This window comes from Lemur catta, chromosome 3, assembly GCF_020740605.2.
Source record: "Lemur catta isolate mLemCat1 chromosome 3, mLemCat1.pri, whole genome shotgun sequence".
Classification (NCBI taxonomy): domain Eukaryota; kingdom Metazoa; phylum Chordata; class Mammalia; order Primates; family Lemuridae; genus Lemur; species Lemur catta.
The window spans coordinates 93,753,414-93,779,648 of record NC_059130.1 but is presented as its reverse complement, the minus strand read 5'-3'; the positions used below and the strand labels follow the sequence as shown (position 1 = coordinate 93,779,648).

The window sequence follows — 26,235 nt, the reverse complement described above, 5'->3', positions numbered from 1 at the left end:
AATAACTTCAGATATTTGTGGCCTCTGTGAAGTTGACCCTTCAGGGCAGCAAACAACCAAATGATTTCTTTGTAGCTACCTGTATACATATATTTGTCATGAAATTAATTTAAACAAATCTCAGGTTGTGTGCTAGAGAGATCCCCTCGAGGCAGCACTAAGGGAGGGCATGTTAGTGGAAGGGTGCCAAGCTCAACTTACCACTCCAGTGGACGGAAAAAAAATCTCTCTAGATAGTACACTGGCTTTAGCCACTCTGTTGATAGAAGGCCTAAAGTTTCTCTATATGCTCCCTGGAGAAGCAGCGCCTGCCTCCCGGCCACCTCTGTATCCCAGTAGCTTCCTATGAGGCCAGGGGTCAGAATAACACCAGTACTAATTCTACTACTAAGAGCTAACACATATAGCCATTACATGCCAGGCACTGTTCTGAGCACTTAATATATTAATTCATTTTATCCTCCCATCAGTCCTATAAGATTGGTACTATGGTTAACCCCATTTTGCCCATAAGGCAACTGAGGCATAACCCTGCCCAAGGTCATACTACAAGTACGTAGTGGAGACAAGACTCAAACCACAGTCCAGTACTGGAGTCCATGCTCTTAACCACTATGCTATATTGATTCTAATCAGAACAGCCTCTACCTCCGGTCCCCTCACTTTGGGGCTCCAGAGTCCACATTCTGGGACTTGGGTACATGTAGCCAAAGCACAGTAGGGAAAAGTCATATGACTTCCCAGGGATCACAAGATGATTTAGAGGCTTGGTTAGAAAAAGACCATTTTTCAAATCAATCTAAGTACTGCCCTAAAGCTACATTAGCTGGGGGTGAGGAGATGGAAGTAACAGGTGGATCAAGACAGGACCAGGCTCACGTAGGCAGACTGAGTGTTCTGGTCGGGCAACTTGGCTAGGAGCCCAGAGAAGCTGGCTGGGCTTCAGGAGGCCTTGCTCAGGAATCCCAGCCACAGCCCCAGGCACCACTGATCTCTTCATGGAAGACTGCATCCCCACGGGTGGTTCATAGATTCCCTGTTTTCTGTCCACAAGTCATGGCCAGAAGCCAGGAGGGGTAAACAGTTGTGCTAGCATGATAGATTTCTAAAAATTCACTGACCAGTAAGAAAGCGATACACAGACTGACACCCTGCTCACAATGCACTGAACACTCTTCTCACACATGGGCCCATCTGATCCCACATCTCTGTAAGCAGGAAATACTCTCCTATTTTACAGATGAGAAAGCTAAGGCAGTCAGTTTGGCAGCTGCCAAACCACAGTCCCTCACAAGTAGTATCCCAACACTTGGGAACCTGTTAGAAATGCAAACTCCTGACCTCTGCCCCAGACTTTCTAAGTCAGAAGCCCTGAAAGTGGGACCAGCAACCTTTGTTTTAACAAGCCCTCCTACTGACTCCATGCTCACTGAAGTCTGAACCACTGGCCCAGACTAAAGCAGTGTTTCCCAGACTTCAAATTACCTCAAGAACTTGTCAGATTAAGAACTTGTTAGAGTTCAGGTTCTATTTAGCTCGGGGGTGGGGCCTGCCTGATATTCTGCGTTCCTAACAAGCTCCCAGGTGATGAGGATGTTGTTGGTTCTCAGACCACCTTTAAACAGCAGAAGTGTAGTCTAGAACATCGATGTGACTAACTCCTTATCACAGAGGTACTGAACAAGTAAGAATCAGAGCCCAAGGCTCTAGCTCCCCTCTCAGAACAAACCCTTACTTGGCCCACTTTTAAGCACCTGGGTCAAGCCGTTTAGATATGCTAACCATCCCTGGCTCTTGCCATCAGACATTCCATCCTCCTTGCTGCCAAGAGCTAGGGCAGAAAAACTGGCCTGTCACATCCAAGAACTTTATAGAGGAAGCTAGTACATCTCTGTGAGGGAGCTAGCAAGAGGTCCTCTTGTCATGGCTATGCCTGCTTCCCTTAGGAATATTGTCAGGACCAGGGCATCAGCTACGCCAGAGTGCTCAGCACACTATTCTCTCAGCCCTCCAGAAAAACACCTTCCTTCTGTCCACATGAACCAGAAAACAAGGCTGGATGCCCCTCCTACTGCAGACACAAGCCAGGAGCTTACCTGGTCCTGCCTCCAGTCCTGAGAAAGGCCTCTCTAATACTGGCCACAAATCTGCAACAGGAGCACAGAAATTCCTGCACCTCCTGAGGCACCAAGCTGGGGACTCCCTACCAACATCACCAACCACCACATTCTACACCATCACTGTGAACGTCCTTTCAGGCCTGCCCTTGACATTGTTTCTCTAAGTCATATTACCTTTCCAGTGAGAGCAGACCTTATCAAAATGGCATGTTTTATCCCATTCATCAGCCCCTGCCTCCCCCAACCCCAATTAACTACCAATCCCTTTCAGTTGAACAGTTGGCCTTTCATATGTTGCTACTGCTGGAAAAAATACCTGTGAACAATGCAGACATAGTCCCTGGACTCCATCTGCAGACACTGCAATCTCAAATCATGGCTCTCAGTTTTATCACACTTTTGGAGAGCAAGAGTCCAAGCTTTCTAGCCAGTTACCATCTTATCTACCTAAACATCACTGCCTACCTCCCTTAGGCCAATGGCCAAACAGTGCATCAAACAGACCCTAGAGGAACAACTACCTACATTACTACTAAGGAGCCCATCTATTTCAGTTCTCCCTGTTACGTTCTCCCTGATATGGATCTTCAACTCAGAGCACCCCATTTACAACAACTAGAGATTCCACTTTTCACTCCTTACCAAATCTCTTAGCACCACTGACTGCCCAGGAGCCCACTAGTATCCAAAAGAGTTATGAGCTACTTAAGAACATGGTTCTCAAGCTTGTTTCTATCCCAGCACACCTAGGGGTTACAGCACATAACTTCTCTCCATCCTCACCATCACCACCTTAGTCCAGTCCACTAACATCTCTCTCAAGTAATGTGTCCTAACCGGTTTCCCTACATACATTTTTAACCCCTTGGAACATCTTCCTCTGTGTTCCCATGAACTCTGGCTTGCAACATCTATTTCTATTTCTTCTCTTCTCAATAGTACATTCAAATTTCCTTTTCTGGCTCACTAACTTTGCCCCCAACCTCACTGTGGAATCCGCATACTCCTTTACTTTCAGTAACATCAGCATCTCCAAATAAGAGCCTCTCAGCATCTAACCCTCAGATCAGCCCTAGGCTGGAATGGCCTCCAGAGGACTAGGCACTGACCACAGCACTACCACAGAAGGAGCCACTAGTGTAACAGATCTGTTTTGCTGCCCACAGACCTTCAAGATCTCCCACTGGTCGACCTCATCCAGAACAGGACCAAAACAGCAGCCCATTCCAAGTCACCTCTACTTCAGAATAAAAGCTTCCCTAATGCTGTCTCTCCCTCCAGAGTCTCCTTTCTAACTCTCCCAGCACCTAACAGGGCTTTGCCCGTGGGAGCACTTGATGCACACAAGACCCTTTATGCCTGTGCCAGCCTGCTTACCCTTCTGCCACAGACCCGCCAACCTGCGGGGGCCAGTGTCAGTCTGGGAACCCTATCGTCTCAGTCTTTTAGGCTACGGCTCAATTTTCACAGCTAGAGCTCAAAACTCATCACATAAATGTAAGACTGTGGGGGCTTTTTAAGTATTGTGAACACCCAGGATAAGAGGATAAAAAATAATCATCCCAATGGCATCTTAATCAAAATGATGCAAGATCCTTTTCCCCAACGAGACACAGAGATGGAGAAAGGGTCTCCTAATATCAGTTTCCTCATGTCAAACAACTGAGATCAGTCTCCATAAGAAATGTAATCAACAGAGGGGAGAGGAAAACAAGACAGGATGGGGGTGGGGAGGAATGAAGCCTATGGACTGAGCCTAAACGTTCCCTGGATTTCACCTCCCACCACCCCTGTGAGGCCTGCTGGCTTTCTTCCTACGGCTGTCCCTGTTGCTGCTGCTCAGAGGGAGCTCAGCCTCCACCCCAACACCCGCAATCACCTCTGCTTTTGCCAGTCTTCTCTTGTCACCCAGACCCTCTGCCTCTCCATTAATCCTTCCTTTCACACTTCTCTCAGTGTTAGTCAGCCAGCCATTTACCTGTTTGAAGGGTCTAAACCTCCCTGGTCTATTGAAAGTGGGTCCTAGCAGATCCAGATCCAAACTCCCAGTAATTTTTTTGGGGGGGCGGGTCATGTCATTCTCCAGCCCTTGCCTCTCCCTAGAGACCTAGCAGTCCACCCTTCTAACTGCCACCTTCAATGACAGCTGAGGTATCAGGTTAGTCTCCCTGACAATGCCTCAGAGCCTCAGCTCACATATTTCCACTTTGACCCTAACCCTTTTGCCCACAACTTTATTGGCTGAAATGCTCTTAAGACTCTTCGAGCCTTTGTACTCTTACTACAGCATCCCAATAAGACCATCTAGCCTGAGTGTGAGAAATAGCACATAACTGATACAGATAGTACAACTAGCTGAACAGTGAAATATTTGCCAGGTTCAAAGTCTTCATTCTCCCTCTCCCTCATTTTCAACAGTCCCACAAACAAGCCTGCAATAGAGGTCAGTTTTTCAGACTTAGGCCGTCCTAGCTCACTCTGTGAGCCCCTTCTTTTATCCCTGCTGTAACAGTTCCGAGAGGCCTCTTGGGTCTCCTGAATTTCTTAACTATGCAGCCTATGCAACCCCTCCCCCACATGAGCAGCGTTGCTCTCTCCCATCCTTTGTGCCCCCGCCATACCAGGTACCTACCTACCTAACGGTAGTTATCATACTGCCTAAGGGTTGTACGTGTACAGTTGTCCTCCTCGACTATGAGCTCCTTGAGGGTAGGGACCATTTCTTACTCATCTTCAGATGCCCAGCATCTAACACAGAGCTTGAAGTTGCTATCCAAAGAGTAAAAAGAGGCCTTTCCATGGCCTCTAAGGTGGTTACGATGAGGTCCTCCCCATTCCTTTGCTGACTTAGTTGGTTTTGTCATGTCCAACAAAAACTTTAAAAGGCAGCTCAGTGTCACTGTTATTTTACAGTCCCTGATCTCATTCACCATTTATCAATGGCCCTATTCTTTAGAGCTCTTCCCCACCAACAACCTTAGCCCAGTGCCTAACAAAATCTGCATTCCAACAGCTGTCTCAGCCCTGGGTAGGCCACCAAGATAATAAGAGGCTGGGGTGGGGGGCTATTTCCTGATTTGCACTAAATTATGTGGTGATTTTGTTACCAGTGACCCAGTGCTCCCCAAGGAAAGTTCCTGGCCCCATCCCCAGGCAACTCTATAGTCTAACTACACACCATGGCAGCTTAAAGGTATAAACCCTGGGGAAGGTGGAGAAGCAGTCTGATAGAGCAAATAAACCCACTTCGATCGTGCCTCTGCTATGCCAAACACACGAGGCAGCGCCATCATGCATCAGTGCTCCATTCCCCGAGATGTATATTTTACTTCTACATTGCTATGTCTGCTCCAAATAAAGAAGGACCCTTTGGCTTTCAGGTGAAGTTATGCTATGGCCAAGACCTGGACACAGCAAAACGCTTGTTCCCATTCAAGGAGCACTAGTGAGGAGCCACAGTGAGAGTCAGGGGGAGGCCTGTCCCTGTGAGGGACCACCAGGAAGCAGCAGCCTGTGGAGGAAGACGGCTTTAAGAGGGGGAGGGGAAAGCACCACATTTATGGAGGCAGACATGAAAAGGACAAAAGGGCCTAGTGGGCCGCCCCATTCCCATCACCACCCCTGGCCATCAATAGAGGAATTCATTTATAGTGACCCTGAAAGAAGAGATGTGTTAAAGCAGAGATATAACTAAAAAGAAAGGCAATAATTGGTCTGGTGGGCAGGGGGAAAATTATTCCAGGAGTCAGGAGCCTGTGCAAGAACACTTATGGCTCACATAGTCGTCATAACTCAGCCCCCTCAAGCATTTTGTGCTCTGCTTATGGTGTTAACTTTAATGTCTTAACATATAACACCATCCACCCTAACACAAAATACTACACACGCCAGATGAGGCTGAGTTATAGTTGCTGTGGGACGCATAACTTTGAATTTCCTGATTTTGGTGCATTTAATCTCAACCATAATGTTACATTAACGTCGGTTTTGCATTTCATTTCCCAGTTTAGAAGAATAGTATCAGTGCCTTCCCCTGTCTGTACAGAAAAAAGTACACGCTGACTGGGGCCACAGGCAGAGGGACCACAACCCAATGACTAGGCTCTCGGGCTAAAAAGCCTGGCCCAGCCCCTCCCACTTGGAGGAGCTGCAACCAAGACAAACGAATGGGGAGGGAAAGGTGGGTTCTTTCTCTAGGAAACTGCCTTCCTGTCCACTTGAAGACTACAGGAACCAAGAACAGAGAGAAGGAAAGAAGCTAAATATGGAGCAAAGAGTAATGGGGGGTGGGTGGAGTCAAGGGGATTCCTGCCTTTCAGTCTTAAACAGAGGAGAAAGGAATCAATATAGTTTGCTTTGTAGAGATCTTAACCAATTTCCTGTAAAGTTTTCCAAAATGTCTCTTTCACACAAGACTAATAATGATGTGCCAGCTCTAGGTCATGCTAAAATCCTCCAAATGCCTCTCTTCTGTATTATTCCTTCTCCTCTGTCACCATCAACCCTCCCCACTACCCTACCCTTCAAAAATAACCCAGCATCTGGACAATTTTCTATAAAAGAGAAACTCCTTTACTCATAGTTCTAACTCAAAATGCAGATGTAGTCTCTTCAAGGTTTTCATGAAAAGAAAAAAAAAAGCCCCTGTGGACAAAGACCAAACACTAGAAAACCTCAACCCCAAAGGTCATTTTTCTCCAAAGTTATGGGCACTTGAATACAGATGAGAAGGCAAACAGTCGGCAGGGCTGCTGCAGAGCAGCGAGAAAAAGGCTACCCAGGAGCCTGACGGATGGCCAGAGAGAACCCGGGGAGGAAGGGTAGGCAGCAGCAGGATGGCAGCTCCCCAGATGCAGAAAGCTTGGCTGCCCCCTCCCTCCCTGGCCATCCAGACAGCTGAGGTTACTTCCTCCTCCCCTCGTGCTGTGGCCTATACCTCATTTTCCTCACTTACATTTGCTTTGGTCTCTTTTGAACACTGAGGTGGTGAAAGAACTTGCCCCAAGGTTAAGGATGCACAATTAAAGATCCCACCAAAGCTTTCAGGCTGCTCTCTGGGCCTCAGGGTCAAAACAACCATCATTCGATGCACATCCACACCAAAATGAGCAACGTGAACTCCTGCAAGCGAGGACAAAGGAGCCACGGTTCTCCTAAATCAGATAAAAATCTACTTCTATATCAGGAAACAATTTCTAAAACAAGAAAGGAACCACATTCCTAAAATTTAGAACCTCTAAAACATTTTAAACCATCTAAATTAACGTTTAAGGGAAAAAATGTTTTCAAATGAAAAAAAGTCAGCTATTCAACCAATACCTACCATGTTAGTCTGAATCGAAACATGTAAAACAAATAAAATGAGTGCAAAACCCAGAACACGAAAGCCTATTACTGTCAAACCGACCACTCCAGTTTCACCTAGCTGAACAAAGTACAAAAATAAACAGCAAAAATGACAAATGGAAAATACCACGTTTTACCATGTTTAGAACCAATATTGTTACTCACCCAAGTACAACAGAGCTCACACCTGTTAGTTTTTCATTCCTTTAGGACAGTCCCAATAAGCTGATTCAGGGACTTCTGAAATCCTGAGACAGAAGAGAAATGAGCCTCCAAAAAGGCCCTGGCTCAAAACTGTTTCTGCCTCCTGCACACCCAAGGGGCATGAAACATTCTCATAAGAACCAGAAGTGTACCATGCAGAGGTCTTAGGCATTGAAAGTTCCTGGGAGCTGGTCAGGAGAGCTCGGGTGGTTCTCATTCACAACCCCAACCCCACCCCCAGGACACATGCAGACCCTACCCATAAAGAATCTCAGTCAAGTGGACAGCCATCAAGCCATCCCAAAAGAGTACGAGGGAAGGCTGATTTAACTTATTCTAATCCTTTTACTGTCTCTTCTGGAAGTTCACTCTCATGCCAAATCTCAACCTTTCCTGCTTCCATTTAAATTCATTTCTTTTTTTGTCCTTATTGAAAAGAAGAATGAGTTATTATCATACTCCCTGGAACAACTACTCCCCACATGATGAATTTATTTAGTCTAGACAAGAAATTGTCACCAAACTATATTCAATTTCTTTTCTTTCTTACTAAGTCCATTTTTGTGCCTCTAATGATTTTTTTCCCTCTTATCCTGTGCTTTTCCAATTTCTCCACTTCCCTTGTTGACCAGAAGACCTAAAAAGCACAGAGGCTCTAATGAGAGCCTGATCTATGATGACCTCAATGGAAGAATGCTATCCTATCTGGAACTGGTGTCTCCAATCCATCTTTCAAGCTTCCTCTGAATCCCCCCTCCAAAAAAAGGGAGACGTTAAGTTGCCACTAACAAGTCTCAAGCTGCCCACCCACTTCCTGAGGGTGGGCCGATGGGTAGTCCAACACAGATGTTGGGCCTCAAACTCACCTTCTCACCTGTTGATCACGGCACTGTAGAGGCTTAATGAAGTCGAGATGCATTACATTTATCACTCGCCCTAGATCCACTCAAATCCATCACTATGTCACAGCAAGAAGTTAGATTGATCTGACAGGATTTGCTCTTCTTCACAAACCCATGTAAGTTATTACTCAGTACCCCACGCTCCTCTAGCTGTTTGCTGATTGATTATCTGACGATCAGGTCAAGTATCTTCTCTAGAATCACAGTAAACTAACGGGTCTATAATTTCCAAGATCATTCGTATTCTCCTTTTAAAGATAAGCAAGACAGCAAATGCTTCTTCCCGAGTTCTCTAAAGCAACAGCTAATGCTTTGCTAATAATGAACCAGGGCAGCCAATTCCTTAAGTGACCTTGGAATCACATCATCAGGGTTCACTGATTCTGGAGATAATCTATAATCAGGCCAGATCCTGGTAAACAGCATGAAATCCTAACTTAGCCTGGGTCTGGAAGGCCTTTGTGCCTAAGTCTGGGAGGAAAGTTGGTGATAAAAGTGATTTTAATTGGTACAGCTTATGTCTTCAGCACTGTGATAAATAAATACATAAATAAAAACAATGCCCTTGAAAGAGAGATGAAAGGTGATACTGTCAGACCAAACTGAGACACAAATCAGGCTTCACCTTCAGGAACATTGGCAGGACCCACTGTAGGACAAGAGAACAGAGCTACATAATTATCTGAGCTTATACTCTTACTGAAAAGTAAGAAACACACATACACAAGCATACGCCAGGAAGGAAAAAGCAGTAAATGCCATAATGGAGGTGCCAAGCAATTATGAGGATTCAGAAAAAGGATGAATCATATGCAATAGAAATATGTTAGATTTTAGTCTCATGTCCCACTAGGGCTTACTCAGTGACTGAAACCTACTTCAGTAGGGAAATAATATGGCATATTAGGATATGGATCTCTGATTCCCAACCCGGGAAAAATCTACATAACCAAAATCCCCAACCCACCACTCAGGCACCCCCACTATGCCAGAGAAACTCCAGTAGTTTGAGGGGGCAGAGAAGACTCTACAGTATGGGCAGGAACAAGAGGCAGAGAAGCTAAGTGTGGCGTGGGTAGCTCCCAAGCTACACTCCTGTTCATCCAAAGTTTCTTCCCTTAGGACATTCTCTTTACCCAGCTCCAGTCCTCCCAGGCCTTAGTAGGCCTTATTCCAATGCCCCAAAGGCAGACCACTGCTTTAAGGGAGAATAGGAAAAAGAGGAGAAAGGGGAAACTAAAAAAGTTGTGGAGTCTTTATGTAAAATAATCTACCATTCTAAAGACAGCCCTTTCCTGAAAAAAACCAACCATGAGAAATGAACCCAGTTTATCTCTGAATGGACCCCACTCATCCCCACCTCCCAATTGCTCTATGCTGAGGCCGTCTTCTTCCCTCCTGCTTAATATTCAATGCTCCTCCCAGGGCAAAAGTCTATGCATGGCAAAATTTCACACTCTGTAACCTAGCCCTGAGAGAAGGTTGCAGTCCTACAGCCAGGCATACCTGAGGCATCAGCACTACAGTGAACTGCCAGAGCAGCCCCCAAGCATTCCCTCAAAGCAAACATTAAGCACTTCGATATCACCTAGCATAGGTGTCTCTCTGTTGCTAATCCCAGCTTCCTAGGTAAAGGGTCTCTGAGCACAGCTGGTGACTGAGGAAAAAAAGCAAGCAAATAAATTGTCCTTTCCAACAGACCAACAATGGTACTTCTTCAGGTTATCTAATGTGGCATAACAAATCATCCCAAAACTTGTGGTTTAAAACATCAATAATCATTTGTTATCTCTCACAGTTCTTGTGAGTCAGCCATTTGGGAGTGGCTTGGCTGGCTGGTCTGGGTGAGGGTCTCTCCTCAGGTTGAAGTCAGATGTCCACTGGGGCTGCAGTCATCTGAAGCCCTACCTGGGGCTGGTAGATTCACTTCCAAGATAGCTCATTCACATGACTGGCAAGTTGGTACTGGATTCTGGCTTTTGGCTAAGAGCCTCAGTTCCTCAGACACATGTGCCTCTCCACAGGACTGCTTGAGTGCCCTTGCAGCATGGCAGCTGGCTTCCCCCCAGAGCAAGTGATCCAAAAGACCAAGGCACACTGCAATACTTTTTTATAACTTAGCCTTAGAAGTCACACATTGTCTTTTCCACTATAGTCCATTAGTTATACAGAGCTATCTCTGATTCAGTGTGAGAAGGGTATTCACAAGCATGTGAATACCAGGAGGTAAGGATCACTGAGGTCATCTTAGAGGCTGCTACCACAGTACTCCTTAAAAGAACAAGTGGCAGTGACAGGATAAGGGAGGAGGGAAGAGAATGGAGAGAGGAAGGATGGAACAGAAGGAAATATTTTGATTCCCAAAAGCTGAGACCAGAAACAAACAGTATGCCCCATTCTCCCCAGAGACTTCTCAGGTCTACCTTACCCTAGCAAACCTGAACCAAGTCCGGCTTCCTTGGCAGGAACTACAAATGAGTAGCTAAAAGCCAAGACGACGTGATTATGCTCCCTTGGGTCCCAGGAAGCAAGACTGTCCTCCCTCCCTCCTTGCCCACCCCACCTTTTCTAAAGCAATGATGCAACAGTTACCTGAGGATGAATCTGTGGCTTGTCACACGTGGCCTCAAAGTCCAGCACTAAAAAGTAGTGATACCTCTGGGGAGGGAAGGACACCATTGCCGCCATGGATGCGCCAAAGCCGTGGGCCGCCAGCTTTCTGGTGGATATGGAGCAGAACTCCGGAACACCACAGGGAGAAAATAAGTGGGAGCCCAGCACTTTTCTTGCTCTTGAAAGTAAATACGAAGAAAATCGAGCTGCTCCAGTCTGTAAAGGTGCTAGCATTGAACATCCAGAAGCATCTAAAACTTAGGGGAGGAAAGTTAAAAAAAAAAAAAAAAAGAACAGAGAGCCTGGGTTACTCCCCTCCCGCTGTGGTCCTGTTCCATCTAGTCTTCAGGAATATCCACACAACATAAGCCACTCCCCAGTGTATCTGGGCCCCTTTTCTAAATCACAGCATTCGTTACTAAAGTTCAAGACCCTAATACCAGCACCTGCAGCATTATTACAGCTCTGAGTCTCCCGGATCATTCTCAAAACAACATGCAACACTGGCCTTCATCTTAAAGTTCAAAAGAGAGAAGAGAGAAAAATTTTGCGGTCACTTCTCAGGTGGCAACAGTTAACATTAAAGCTTTGGGTCCCAAAGTAACATGAGGTGACCCTGTTGCACAATCAGTCCGAGGAGCTAAGTAGACGCAGAAACACAGCAGAAAATGTCCCAGGCTCTCTCCTCAGCTCCATTAGGAGCCATTTGCCCCTAGCTTTCCTGTCTGATTCTTGACATCTCCACATACCCTCCTCCCTTCTCCCAAGGTGAAAGCAAACAAAGCCAATCACAGAGGAGTTTGCTGGAGACATTCCGGTGGTTCCCAGCCCCCACACCAGTAAGTGGCACCCTGGGGGAATGAACACCGCCTGGAGAGCACAGCTGGCAACAGCCTTAGGCCTTCTCATTTTCTGCCTTTAGACTCACTGTCTACTAGAGGCCCTTGAATGACTGCAGGACTTTTTAAATAGGGAAGAAAAAGAAAACCCAGATGTGGCAGTAATGGGAGCATTGCTAAAAGTCTAGTAAAGTTTTGAGTGAACATGTGCAAAACAAAAAAAAAATTGAATCACTTTTCCTTTAAGTTTTCCCTTTAAATTTGCAGAATGCCTGCTCCTCAGAGGGCTAACTAAATATAAAAATCAAAGCCTATAGTTTTACTCACAAATAACTCAAGCTTCCTAAAAAAAAAAAATAAGAACAAAGCAGAAATTTTGTGTCTTTCCCCGTTATACCCAACATTCAAATTTCCCTCAACTTTAATCCTCTAGTAAAGAAATCTCACCACTCAATACAGAAATGGCCACAGTTTATGCTTTCTGAAGCCCCATTCCAACAAAAGCTTGCCTCTGAATGGCTGCGAGTGGACATCTGGTTCCCTCCATGTAGGGCAGAGGGATACCACTCTGTGAAGTCCAGAGCATACCCAAGGGCAATGAGGCCACTGCTACCTGAGAGGAAATGGACAATGCCAAGTATTACTTTTCTTTCAACCTCTCTCCTGACTCATTGAAGGAGCTACAATAACTTGTCTGCATATTAGGAAATATGCTAGTGTAGGTCCTCAATTTTCCTATCGCTATAGTGAGATTTCAGGGAGATTCAGTGAAGCTAAGACTAAAAAATATCTCAAGGTCTTCATGGATCCTGCACAAGCATAGCACTTGTTTTCACCATTGCTTTATAGCCTCACCAAAAATGCAGCCAAATCTTCTCCAGCTGGCTTGAGTTTCACTATGGAATCCCTTAGGAAGGCAAAGAAGCCAATATCCCTTTGAAAGCCAGAGCCAAAATAACTCTACATCACCCACTCCTGAATAGTACTGGAAGTCTCATTGAGATGGGAGACACCAGTCTGCTCAAATCACCCACTCTAGTTTGGATCCAAAGTCCCTTAAGGCATTACAATTCCTCTAACCCCACAAAGTCAGGCCATGCATAGAGACTTTTAAGCCTTAAAGTTCTCCAACGTGTATACCGTGTATACAGTATGCACAGTATACACAGTCAACAAGACCCTGTTTGCCAAATACTACAGGCAATTAAGCATCATGATTAAGGAGGACTTCCAGGTCTGAATCCTGGCTTTGCCACTTACTACCCATGGCATCTTGGGCAAGCTCTGTTCTTCAATTCCTCACCTATAAAATGACAGTAATAGTAGCACCTACTCTGTTAGTGAGAATAAAATGAGACAACACATATAAAGCACTAAGAGCAGTGTCTGGCACATAAGGGCTCCATAAATATTAGCTTACTATTATTACTACTACTATCCTACTGGGTTTTGCCCACCTGGCCAAGCCTGGATTCCCATTCTCTGGGCCTGTAAATCCAATTAGCGCATAAGGCAGCCTTAGAGAGTAACATTGATGTCTCCTCCATCCCTAAAACGCTCTAGACTTTCCATAGAACATATCTTTTCCCTCCCATGGACAACACATTGATGGCCAATGGTTCTCTTGCCTGCAGGCCTTGCTTTCTCACCTGATTTCACCCACATCAAAAAGCTTCTCTTGTAGGAAGTCTTGAGAGTAGACATTAGGAAGCCAGGCCTCCACAAGTCCACAGTCACTGGATTCCACACTTTCCTTACTTCTAACAACCAAATTCAACTCAAGCAAGAAACAGAGTAGCTCCTCCTCTTCCCTTCCTAAAAAATTCAACCCTAAAGCTATTAAGTGCAGCAGAGGAAGGCAGGTATCTACACCAGTTGGAGTTAGGTGAGCCGGAGGGGTCTGGGAGGAGCGCCAGAGCCCAGGCAGGGTGAGGGTATTCACATGGAGTGGGGAAGGTGTGGTGTAGCATGTGGAAGCCAAATGAGGGTGTGGACAGCATCCATGTCAGAGGCAGTCTGATGTGGGGAGTCATAGGCAGGGTGAAAGAGGTACTCATGAGGGGTAAAGGGCAGTGACAGCAATGGGAGATTAGTTACATTCAGAGGGACTGATCAAAGAAGTGTATATATTAAGGATAATGGGAACCAGGTTTCTCAATGTTAGAGAAAGAAGTTAAAATATGGAAAGAGAAAATCTGTGTTGTTGGATTGGACTTGGTGGGAAGAATATGAACTCATGGTTTCTGATACAGACATAGATATATAAACCTAGATGTAAATGTGAGCACGAATATACATACACACACAAATATATACACACATGCACATATATTTTCCAGCTCTATCTAACGAAGGGCCAGGGAGCAGCAACACTCAATAGCAATCAATGAGCATACCCGGCACCCAGTTGCCTTCTAAATACCATTCTCCACTAAAAGAAATAGAGCTCCTTGGAGAAATGGCTGATTCCAGGGCTGTGGAAGGAAAGTACAAGATGAGCCTGGAACATCTTGTTGTACCAGAAAGCAAGGAAATGCCCAAAGAATGGTGGGAACATATCAAAGGACACAGAAGGCACCATGAAGGTGGCCTATAAACAAGGATAGTAATAGATTATAATGCATTGAATAAAATAGAAAACCATGAGTTCATAAAGATACAAATAAATTAATTAATTTAATTAAAGTTTGATGAGAATATTTACATAGTTTTGAAGTATCTCCCCACAAAATACTTATTAACTACAGCAAGGAGTAATTTTATAATGGAAGAGCCTGGCAAACATCACCTTAATCAAGTGATCAAAATGAACATCACCAATAATGGAATAAATCTAAATCATGCACCATCTAAATGGATGCAGTGAGAACAAAACATCATTTCTGCGATACTCCTGCAGAAGATGCATAACTTAAATCTAACCATGAGAAAATAACAGACAGATTCTAATTGAGAGAATTAGAAGCTACACCATAACCAGCCTGTAACCTTCAAAACTATCAAGGTCGTGAAGGTCAAGGAATGTTTACTGAGGAAAGCCTAAAGGAGACCAAAGAGACTTGATAACTAAATGTAACCCATGATTCTAAATGGGATCATTTTACCACAGAGAACATTCCCTGGCAAAACCTGACTGGGGTTTGAGGATTAGATAGAGATAACCTATCAATGTTAATTTCCTGATTTTGATGGTTGTGTTGTGGCTAGGTAAGAAAATGTCCTTGCTTGTAGGAAATACTTGCAAAGTATTTAGAGTAATAGGACATTAGGTCAGCAATTTAACTATCAAATGGTTCAGGGAAAAAATTCTTTGTACTGAACTTCCAACTTTTATATAAATTAGGACTGTTTCAAACATTTTTAAAATTATTTTTTAAAATTCAGGTGCAATGTAGTTAAAAAATATTAAAAAACAGAGAACAGACAGTATGTGAGGGAGAGCTCTCCCTGTCATGTCTGAAGAAAACAGGTAGGCTGCATGCTCTTCTCTGGCAGGGAGGCTGGCAAAAGCCAGCCCTCAAAGCATCTGTAAGCCCAAATAGTTCCTTTCTACCTAGCTGAGACTCCACCAGAAGAGTGCCCACTCAGTCCCCCTCACTGGCACTCCTGCCACCAGAGCCTTCTCATGAAACACCCCTGTAGCCCCCACAGCAGCAGCCCACCTGCCCTGTACCCCCTGGCATCTTAGGGATTTCTCTTTTCTATTGATGTCTTTACACTTTAATCACAGGTTTGTAGAATATAAGTCTATAGCTTATAACATCAACTGGGACCAGAATTCAAAAGAAACAGTTTATGATTCTGTGTATTTCTGCAAACTATCTTTCATCAGAGACCAAGATTTACACACATTTATTCTCAGACATCCTTTTCCTTCTCCTAGCAAATTAAAGGTAATAAGCAGCCTGTCGCAAGGAGGAAAATGAATGATTCTCTCCTCAAAATGAAGGGACCAGCCCCCCAGTGGGGACAGCGGAGGGATAAATAGGGACTGCCATGGGGCCAGCCCAATTTGGAGAAACAGGCCTTCGCCACAGCCCCTGGAGGACGGTCTCTGTGCAGAGTATTTACACAACAGACACCAATGGCTCCTCTGCAGCCATTACTGTCTATCAGGTAAATAACACATGTGCCAAAACACACATTTAATGAGGGAAATAATATGCCTTTATAAAAAGACTCAATCTGTATTTACCTGAGAGACCAAAGAAGCACCAAATCACCAGATTAGTGGAACCACAGAGGAGTCGTTCTGGTGTCTTGGGTAAATAGACATTTTATAGCCTCCATTACCGGAGGAGGGAAGGGAATGCGGAGGGAGGGGGTCATCTTTTAACTTCCACATACGCAAGCCAGGGGAGCCTCAGTGACGGGAAAAGAAGGGGGCCCATATGAAACAGGTGGTCTACTCCCACTCCACCTCCCAGCCACATATGTGTGGACTCTCTGGGAGGGTATGGGTATGAACCATCCCTGGATTCAATCCATTCCATTAAAAGGCAGACTGAGAGGCAAGGGAACATTCCCCAGAAACTCCAAGGTACCAGAAGCAGATTCTGAGTCCAGCTGACTGGAAGTACCTGGGACCACTACAGCCATGGTTTCCTTACTTCCCAATCCAGAGGCAAGTCCTTGTCTCAATCTAACCTGTAGTATCACAAGTGCTCAGGCACCTGAGTTACAGAAACAATGACAAAGAACATGGTAACACCTATCTGGAACTTAGTCACAGGCTTTGTCTCAGGCAGCTAAAAATAGCCTGGGAAAAATATAAATAAACTGCAAGCCTTCAAAAGTCATAATCTGCACTCTAATGAATGCATCCTTACTGCCAGAGTACCTTCTGTGAAAATCACACACTGTCAAAGGTGAAAGAAGAGGTAACAGTCTAACCAGCCAGGGAAAATGAGGCCCTGAAAGAGAAAAGGACTGCCCAAGGTTCACACAGCAAGAAAGACTAAGGATAGAACACAGGGCTCCTGATGCTCAGGCCACTGCACCAACACAAGGAACAGGCCTCACTACTCTTCCCCCAAGCTGCTGTGCAGTCTCACAGGAAAGGCCAGGGGCCTGAGGGCTCCATCTAGTCTGCTGAAGGCTGGACATGCCCTGGAACCTCTACATGACTTTTCAAAGGCCCCAAAGTGGAAAGGAAGAAGGAACTCTAAAGCTGGCTCATCTCAACAAAAATCTCCTCTCTACAACCAGTCACTGACGTGGCTTGTAGCTACAGCTGCTTCTGCTCCAAGGCAGGGCTAGGGAGAGGTCCCCCAACTCAGAAGCAGCTGCGAATCCCAAACTGCTAGCAGAGCTAAAGTCACTAAAGGCCTTCAGGAACACCAAATTCTGATGGCAACATCACGGGACACAGCAGGTTCGCTCTCCCCTTCAATAGGCCTGTCTCAGCAGCTTGAGGCAGCACATAAAAAGAGGCAATTGCTTGTGATTTGCCTATTGTTTGTCATCAGCCATGCCCAGTAGTTTGGGCAAACTCCTTCCAGGAGCCAAAGCCAGGCGACATCTTTTTGCAAGTCAACTGCGATCTCATCACACACTAAGAGGGGCAAAGCCTTGTTTCCTCACATTATAAATAGGCTGGAGGTAGAGGGAGGGCAGGGTATGGTATGCCATCCCTTTAAGTACCTCCTACACTTGTAGACAGCATTGGACCCCAGAAGAGAGGCACCCAGAATTGTTAAACACTTCCTATACTCATGCTTCTGAGATGGAGAACTGGTATCATATGATCTAGTGTAACCCACTGGTATCAGACAAAGGTAGGTTCAAATCCTGACTCTACTATAAATTCTTTGTAATAATAGCTACAGTAATAACACTTGTATCTTTGGGGTTCAATTCAACCATACAATGTAGCACAACAGTAAGTGATCAACAGAAGGGAGCTACCGTTCTTAATACATAAGAGAAAAGGGAAATACCATTTTCTGAAAATCCACTACAACCCAGGTACTATATGGGCGATTTACATATTTTATCTCACTTAATCCTCCCAACTATCAATACATAAGGAAACTAAGGCTCACAGGTGCTCAGCTCTTCGGGGCCCTATTCTCCTCCACCGTGTCTGCTGGTCCAGGTTTCCCCACGTGACTGACTCCTCCATCAGCCATACGGCTAACAATGCATATCAACTTCAGTTTTTCTTCTGAGGTAAAGTGTAACTTTAACTAAAAGTAACTCAACCTTAAGTAATAATTAAGAGCATCCAAATCATCCCGATTTGTTTTCATAATTTTTTTTATACTTTAAAAAGAAAAATTGGAGCCCCAAGCACAAAAGCAGAAACAGGAAGGTGTGCCTTGAATTACAACAACTGCAGCACAAGAACTTGAAGCCTCCTCTCAAACACAATTCCAAAGGAGCAAATCTTTCCATCTTATAGAGAGGAGAAACTGGTAGGAGGCAGGGTTACAAGCAGCTCTTACTCAGGTCCCCAAATGTGATGTTTTCTTTTACAAATCTGTGCCTTGGTGAATGCTACTCCCTCTGTTTAAGAATGTACTTCCATTTTTTACCAGGCAAATTATTGCTTCTTCTTCAAAATCCAGCTCAAATATCCCCATTTTAGTAGCTTCCTCTGACACCCCATCATAAAGTTCATTGCTTCAGTGTGATCCAGTAGCAGAGTTCATTATTTCATAACTTTGATCTCACTATATTGTAAGGTGTTAGTATCTGTTTCTCTTACTACCAGTAATTTTCAAGGAGTTAGGTGAGAAAGATGGAAAATAGCCATAGAGGAAAATGTGTACATGCGTGTATAAAAAGCATATTTGGCATGATAATTCTTTGACTTGGTTTTTCTCAGATCTTTAATGCATTTTAAAATTTCAAATAGCATTAAAGAAGAGCATGAGATCAGCGTTTTTTTGCCTTTTTAATCTAAGTGGTGCATGAGTTTTAAAAGCCTAAGAAACACTGAGCTACATTGTTAAGGGCAAGTACCACATTTTATTCATTTCTGTATTCCCAGCACAGGACCAGGCACAGAGTAAGTACAAGAAAATGTTTGCTGAATGCATTAATATACCCCAAGTCATGATGCCAACTGCTCTGGAATTAGAACATGCTAACAGAGCAGGGCCTAAGCACTGAACAAAGCTTCTTTTCTTTCACTTTCTATCCTTCTTCCTAGCCTACCCTATTCTGTCCTCCCCACTTAAAGGGAGGGGGGAAAGAGAGAAAGAGAGAGAGAGAGAGAGAGAGAGAGAGAGAGAGAGAGAGAGAGAGAATTGCCCTGGTGCTGGAATACTATTAAAAGGATTAATTTAGGGACCGGTGTTTGGACTGTCACAACCAATCACTACCCACAGATCTACAGCTTCCCAAATCAGGCTCATGCAAAGAGGAATCAATTGCAAGGACACAGAGGGTCTGAACAGGCATACTAATGGCCTCCTGAGGTGCCAGCGGCCAGCTCTGACACTCCCATAAATTATCTGCCTTTTGATTTTACCTGTAGCTGTGGGGCACAAGGCACAATTTTGAACATATCAAAGCAATCCCTCATAACCCAAAGCTCCCCAAGGAATGTCCCCAAAGAGGAAAGGCTAAAAACAACGACCCAAAGGAAATCTGCATCCCAACAGGTCTGGTCCTAGCAGTCATCAATTAAAACCCAACAGAACCAAGTGGATAAAGTAGGACCCAAATCAAGCCTAGTAGACCCAGACAAGGCATGCATTAGACTGCAGTTCTGCAATGACTATGCATCTGTCACTGAAAGGAAAAGAAATCACGGCAATAAACTAAAACAATTTCATCTGGAGGCAAATATGCACTAGCTTTGACAGTACCTCACTGCATGACCTCAGGCAACTCACTTAACCTTCCTGGGCCTCAGTTTCTTCACGTAGATAGCAAGGACAAGAATGCTGACCACCTGACCCAGTTCCCAGAGTCCTGGTGAAAAGTAATAAAAAACATTCGAGAAGCACTTTACAAAGATGTAGGGCCACAAGGGTGGCAACACTAATAAATGACCCTAGACAGACAGGGAGGAATGACTGGTCACACTTTGGTGAATTTCTATCGGGAAGCTGCTCACTCAATTCACTTTACTGATGGTGTTGGGACTAAAGTCCACCCTGAAAAAAGTTCTGGGATTCTGCATGGGACTCCTGCTGTCTGAAAATTTTCCATTATGAAGAGCACTTCCTTACTTTAGTTGTACATTCCTCCTGTCTGCTGGCTACCACCGCCAGGGACTATGTTTCTATCATATGGACACAATGACAATTGTGAGGACCCAAAACATAGCAAGCCAAAGGGCAAATCACCCAACTACTGGCTGCTTTTTAAAAAATTATTAATTGTGTAAAACACTGTTAGTAATAAAAGTTATCAAGAGATTATTCTAAGAGCTTTACCTACATTATTAAATCCTTTAACCAACTCTATTAAGTCCCATTACCTCCATTTTACAGATAGCAAAGTGAAGCTCAGAGAGGTAAGTCACTTGCCCACGGTCACATAAACACTGTTATCAGAAACCTATCAGCTTTCCTCCAGCAATGTAATAAGTATACTGGGGCTTGTAGGAAGAAGAGACAAAAGGAAAGAACAGACACAGGACTATTGGCTCTAACCTATTCATTGGACAGTCAACAAATACAGTACTTTATTTGGTTTCTGTACCTGACATATACTATTATATGTGAACTGAGAGATATTTTTAAAACTGGGAAAAGGTCATCAGTCTGCTACAAGCAAGAAAAGGAGAAACTGAGTAGGACATATATAGAATGAGGACAATTCCCTGGAAAGCTTATGAAAATGGGCCATCCTCTGTGTGTACAGTTCAAGAAGTTCAAAGTAATGGACATTAAGGTATGAGCCCTAAGACCAAGATCCCTTCCAGGGCTCCATTCATCCATACTTCCTTCATTAGAATGTAGTTCCCAAAACCTTTTAATTCATTCTATACCAACTTTCCCTTCCTACATCTTTTTCAGGTTGTGAAATAGGAGCTGGTATCTCCAGCAGATTCTTTGGTAAACATCCTATAAGCTCCAGTAGATGGCCAGGAAGTTAGTAAAGAGAACCAATATACATATATATGCAAAGATTCAAAATATTGCCACAAAAGGGGAAATATAAAATACTACCCATGTAACTGCCACAGCCTCATGACTGGTCTCTCTGCCTCCAGTATTGTCTGTCCCCTTCATTCTACTCTTCACACTGAAATCAGAGCAAACTTTCTAAAACAAATCTTTTTTTTTTTTTCTTGAGACAGAGTCTCGCTCTGTTGCCTGGACTAGAGTGCCGTGGGTGGCATCAGCCTAGCTCACAGCAACCTCAAAGTCCTGGGCTCAAGCAATCCTCCTGCCTCAACCTCCAGAGTAGCTGGGACTACAGGTGTACACCACCAGGCCCCGCTAATTTTTTCTATTTTTAGTGGAGACAGGGTCTCGCTCTTGCTCAGGCTGGTCTTGAACTCCTGATTTCAGGCAATCCTCCCGCATCAGCCTCCCAGAGTGCTAGGATTACAGCCGTGAGCCACCATGCCCAGCCTAAAACACAAATCTAATGTCAATCTACTGCTTCAAACCTTTTTATGGTTTCTTACTATTCTTAAATCTGATCCAGGGGTCAGCAAACTATAGTCCATGGGCTAAATCCAGCTGCCACCTTTTTTATACATAAAGTTTTATTGGAACACATCCATGCTCATTCATTTTCATATCGTCTATGGCTTCTTTCATGTATAACCACAGAGTAACCATGACAGAGACTCACGAAGCCTAAATATTTACTATCTTGTCCTTTACTGAAAAAATTTGCATACCCCCAATCTAATCTTTTTTCTACCCACTCCCCCTCATCTAATCCTAAGAGTTTCGAAGGCTCTGGCCTCTGCTTACCTTTCCTGCATCATCTCTACATATTCTCCTATCCTGTGCCCACTAAGCACTCTATTGCAACCACATTAAACTTTCTCAGTGAAGTTCTGGCACTTGGTCCCTCATGTCTTCGTCTAATTCTAGGTGAAGAGCTTACTTCCTCTGAGAGGCTTCCTCTGAGTTCACAAGTCTGGGTTAGGGACCCTTGTGAGTATTTCCAAAGTATCTGCAGTTCCCTTGCTACAGCACTCTCAGAGTATATCATAACTGCCTTTTTACTATCTGCTTTGAATTTGTAAGCTCTTTGTTGTCAAGGACAGTAGCTGTCTTGTTCACCATCACAATCCCAGGAACCATGAAAGTGCCTGGCCCTTAGTTACTGAGTCCCTGGATATCAATCATCAGAGGCCCCCTCTTTAGCTAACTTTGATCCCTGTAAAATGGAGATAGGTTGGGATTAACTACCCAGAGGTGACAAACAACCCAAATTAAATCAAGATCCCAAAGGCCTTGGTCAAATATGCTATCAAAAGCCAAATGAATGTGTTTCTTCCTATTGTTTTAAGATGTTTATTTCTCAGGGTAAAGAACTATTCTGGCCCCATGCAACCACCCTGAACCTAAAGTAGGTGCTTATGAGATGCCCATAAAGAAATCATGACAGAACTTCAGAGTCTGGATCCCCCACCTCCAACTCTCACCACTTTATAGACTCTGAGCTTTGAGCATATTGAGCACTGCTGCTTTATTACAAAAGTTACAGAAAAATACAATCTGTACCAGCCCCAACCCTCTACCCTCCAAGTCCAAATACTTAACTTGACCATGCAATAGGATTCTCACCTCTCCTTACTTCGAAGATGCCAAGACTGGCCGCTGGGGATGCTGAAGGTTCTGTGAGAGCTGGAATGCCCCAATGCTGTGAATAAATACACATCTCTGCAACAAGTCTATTTCAATACAAAGGATCAAATCCCCATTAAGGATTATACTACATCTCAAACTCCTAAACTCAAACTCCGGGATAATAGCTATCTATGTGGAAAGACAGTGCCCCTACAGAGCTTTCAAAAGTTTAGTACTATTATTTGTTTTTTGTAATGATTTTCACGTTCGCTAATAGTATACTTTTCCTCCTAAGGAGGCTGACCTCCTAGAAACACGAAACATTTACCATATCTGAGCCTGAACTGAGAAAGATGGTCATGAAGTGGTGGCTCTCTGGCTAATTTCAGAATCCTAGTCTAGTCAAAGAAGAAAACACCGGTAAGTCCAACAGTGTTCAGAACTCTGGAACTAAGGCTAGACCAAGACTCAGGGAGGGGTTGGTTGCCACAAACCCACAGGCCATATGGCCACATGGACCAGGAAATATTTTCAGGATAGTTCCAAGCCTGTCTCAAGTTCTAAGAAAGTCAAGCTAACCCCAAGTCAAAGCATCAATGGATATCTATCACACTGATAAACTAATTTAGATCTTCCAAAGCATTAGAAGTTGCAGAGATGCCCTTGTAAGCTAGTGATGCTCTTTGCACAAAGAAACACCTAGAATTGGAACCAATATATTCCTGTCTAGTAGTTCTACACATTTAAGACTTTATTCTACTCAGATCCCCTGGGATAAGGTCACTCACCAATTTACCCCAACACAAAGAAAACACTTTTCAAAATGAAAGGGAATAAAAGCACTTTTATTTGGAAATTTCAAGTTGGAAGGAGAGCTCTTAGCCAAGCTCTATGACCTAGCTAGCTGATTATTTACAGGATCTTTGGGCAGGAATTGTTAATGAGCTTTTAATTTGGAGTGCTTAAGTTGCCAAAGTGCTCTGAGCTCCAGTGAAGCACCACAGAATCCATAAAGGAAACCTTATCAATCACTTCCCAGCAGCTCCCTTCCCCCATCCTCCACCTCCTGATGAAAGGCAGCCAAGTGGGTTTCTAACCAAGATCACAGACACACATTAGCGGAGTCACACTCCAAGTCCCTGTTTATAAATTGGCTTTTAAATGGTAGAGGATTCAGGTATAATATACTTAAGCTTCAAGCACGAACCCACTAAAACAAGGCATGCTGTGTATGATAAAGTCAGAATAAAGCAGAATTTGATGAAGCCAATTTCTGGAAGAAATTCTACAATCAAAATCATTCAGCCAATCACAACCTACTATAGTTCAAAGAGTATAGTCTTTGGCCAATGGGATTTGTGTTTTACTGCCCTTGGGCTGGGAGACTGATAAAACCTCCGACAAGAGTAAATACCACTGAGGAGGCCAGACACCTCTAGCAAAGGCAATGATGGGGTACTATCAGTTACAAAATCCATCCGTAAGGTCACAATCCAAACCCCCACTGAAGGGGGCCCCACATAAAGAATCTTCCAAGTCAACAAGAAGCAGTTATATTTTTCAAGAACTTGCAATCAAGCCTCAATCCAAGTTCATGCTTTGTTTTAAGAAAACACCTGTTGCTGGACCATTTGCAGGAAAGGCAAACAGAAAGCTAGCCAGGTTAGGCCCCTTATCCACTTTCCATCACTACTACCACCACTTCAGATTTACAAAGAGATAAACTGCTAACCTTGTGTGTGTGTGTCTGTGTCAGGGAGGGGGGAAAAGGGATGTTCTACCTACAATTTTCTTGCTCTGTTTCTGGCCTCCCTGTCGAACCTCTCTTCCTCTTCTCTAAAAATCCCATGTAAAAAGTCAGCCCCCTTAATCAACTCACCCAGTTTGTCTTGCAAAGCCCTGCCCCGCTCCCCCTCCACCACAACGTTACTCAGTAGATCATGCAGCCAGGGTGAGCACGTAGGCCAGCACCCAGGCCGCACAAGATATGCGCGCCGCGACCCTCACGCCGCATGCATTACCCAGGGCCCAATCTGGGGGCCACTCAGCATCACCCACCCCGGGGTGTTGCCCCCAACTCGGGCCCATCCAAGTCCAGGGGATCGTAAGGGGAGGGGCAGGGGGCCAGGCGACCAGCCCTCCTTCCCAGGGCCGCCCCCGCCCCGCATCAGCTGAGGGAGAGGCTGTTGCCATGGCAACGCCCCCTCCTTGGGGCCAGCGCGGCAGGCTCCCTCCAGGTGCAGGCCCCGACGTCTCCCTTGGCCTCAGCAGGCGCTCAGGGTAGTGGACGGCGGCGGGCGCGGCCCGCGCCGACTGCGGCGCCGGGCAGACAGAGGAAGGGCCAGCTCCGCCCGCTCCCCACCGCCCGTTCCCGGCCGCCTCAACAGCGACAGCCAGCACCACGAGTCCACAACACCGACTCACCTCCGCGCACTCTGACCCCGACCGACGCTGCGGACGGGCGGGCGCCGTGGCCAACCGCTGGGCCCGACGCCGACCCCTTTGGCCAATGGGCTGTGGTGGGGCGGGGCTTCTTCGCCCCAAACGTTCGTTCTCCCGCCGACATGCGCGCTAAGGTGTGTCAAGATGGTGACTCCCGGCGGCCGGCCTTATGGGACTTGTAGTTTTGAGGTTGCACGTACTCAGAAGAGAAGGCGGGGGGAGGGGGGCACTTCCGAGCTGTGAAAGGGATTTTTTTTTTTTAAACGAAAACTTTCTAAGGCCTAGAGCGACCCAGTCCCCGCCCCCCTTTTCCTGCCTTCCAATATACCCATAAGGTGAGTATAGGCTCTTACAATGACAGGTTCTATTTAGATGATAGGTTCTTATGATTCGTGCATTCAACAAGTAATTATTATAATCTACTTTCTGATATGGGCCTGGGGGAAACCTGAGAGGAGGAGGGGTTTAGGCTGAGAAGGAAATGCTTCGATTTCTGAAGGGCCTTCCTATAGAAGCAGGAACTGACTTGTTCCTGTCCACTGGAAGGAAACTTCAGGTTTAGAAGGATTCTGGCCTCAGCTGTGAGAAGCTCCCACAGTCCGTCTTTCCAGTCAGCTGGAGAGAACTCTGGCCAAAGCCAGAGATGTGTTTTTTTCATCTTGGTTATGCCTCTCTGGGAAGTCTTGGTTACCAGTTTATGAGCTGGGAAACTCCAGCCTTGGCCAAGCTAATGATGGCTTTGACAGCTTCCCAATCAGTCAGGACCCATCTTCTGGGCCCAGCTTCATTTACCAAGCACTTCTGTGTGCCATCCACAGATTTTCACTTAAGACAATGACATCATTTCTGGGCCCTGCCACCTCTGAGATCTGACCTTAACATAATGGCTCTTGCCTAAATTTGGGAATGCCTGGTAATCCCCATTATTGATGAATGCCTCCTTAATCCCACCCACACGATAGGTTAGATGATTCTACTATGTACCTACAGCATTTATCACATTGTTTTATAATTGTCTGTTGCCTTGTCCTCTCTCCCCTAGGACTGTAAGCTATTT

General features: G+C 44.9%; 1 protein-coding gene across 4 annotated transcripts in view; it reads right to left on the bottom strand.

The window, feature by feature from the left end:
- ERI3 (ERI1 exoribonuclease family member 3) overlaps window positions 1–25,182 on the bottom strand; it is a 127,986-nt gene extending 102,804 nt beyond the window's left edge. The window contains exons 1-3 of one of the 4 annotated variants that reach the window (XM_045545612.1): window positions 25,161–25,180; window positions 22,734–22,809; window positions 11,165–11,442 (exon numbers count right to left, since the gene is read on the bottom strand). In XM_045545612.1, the coding sequence (XP_045401568.1) occupies window positions 11,165–11,419 (255 nt within the window). In that variant the 5' untranslated portion in view covers window positions 11,420–11,442; window positions 22,734–22,809; window positions 25,161–25,180. Of the gene's footprint in view, window positions 1–11,164; window positions 11,443–22,733; window positions 22,810–24,794 lie in introns of all 4 variants that reach the window. The other 3 variants (XM_045545610.1, XM_045545611.1, XM_045545613.1) reach the window with 3 other exon arrangements.
- Between the last annotated feature and the right edge of the window lie 1,053 nt (window positions 25,183–26,235).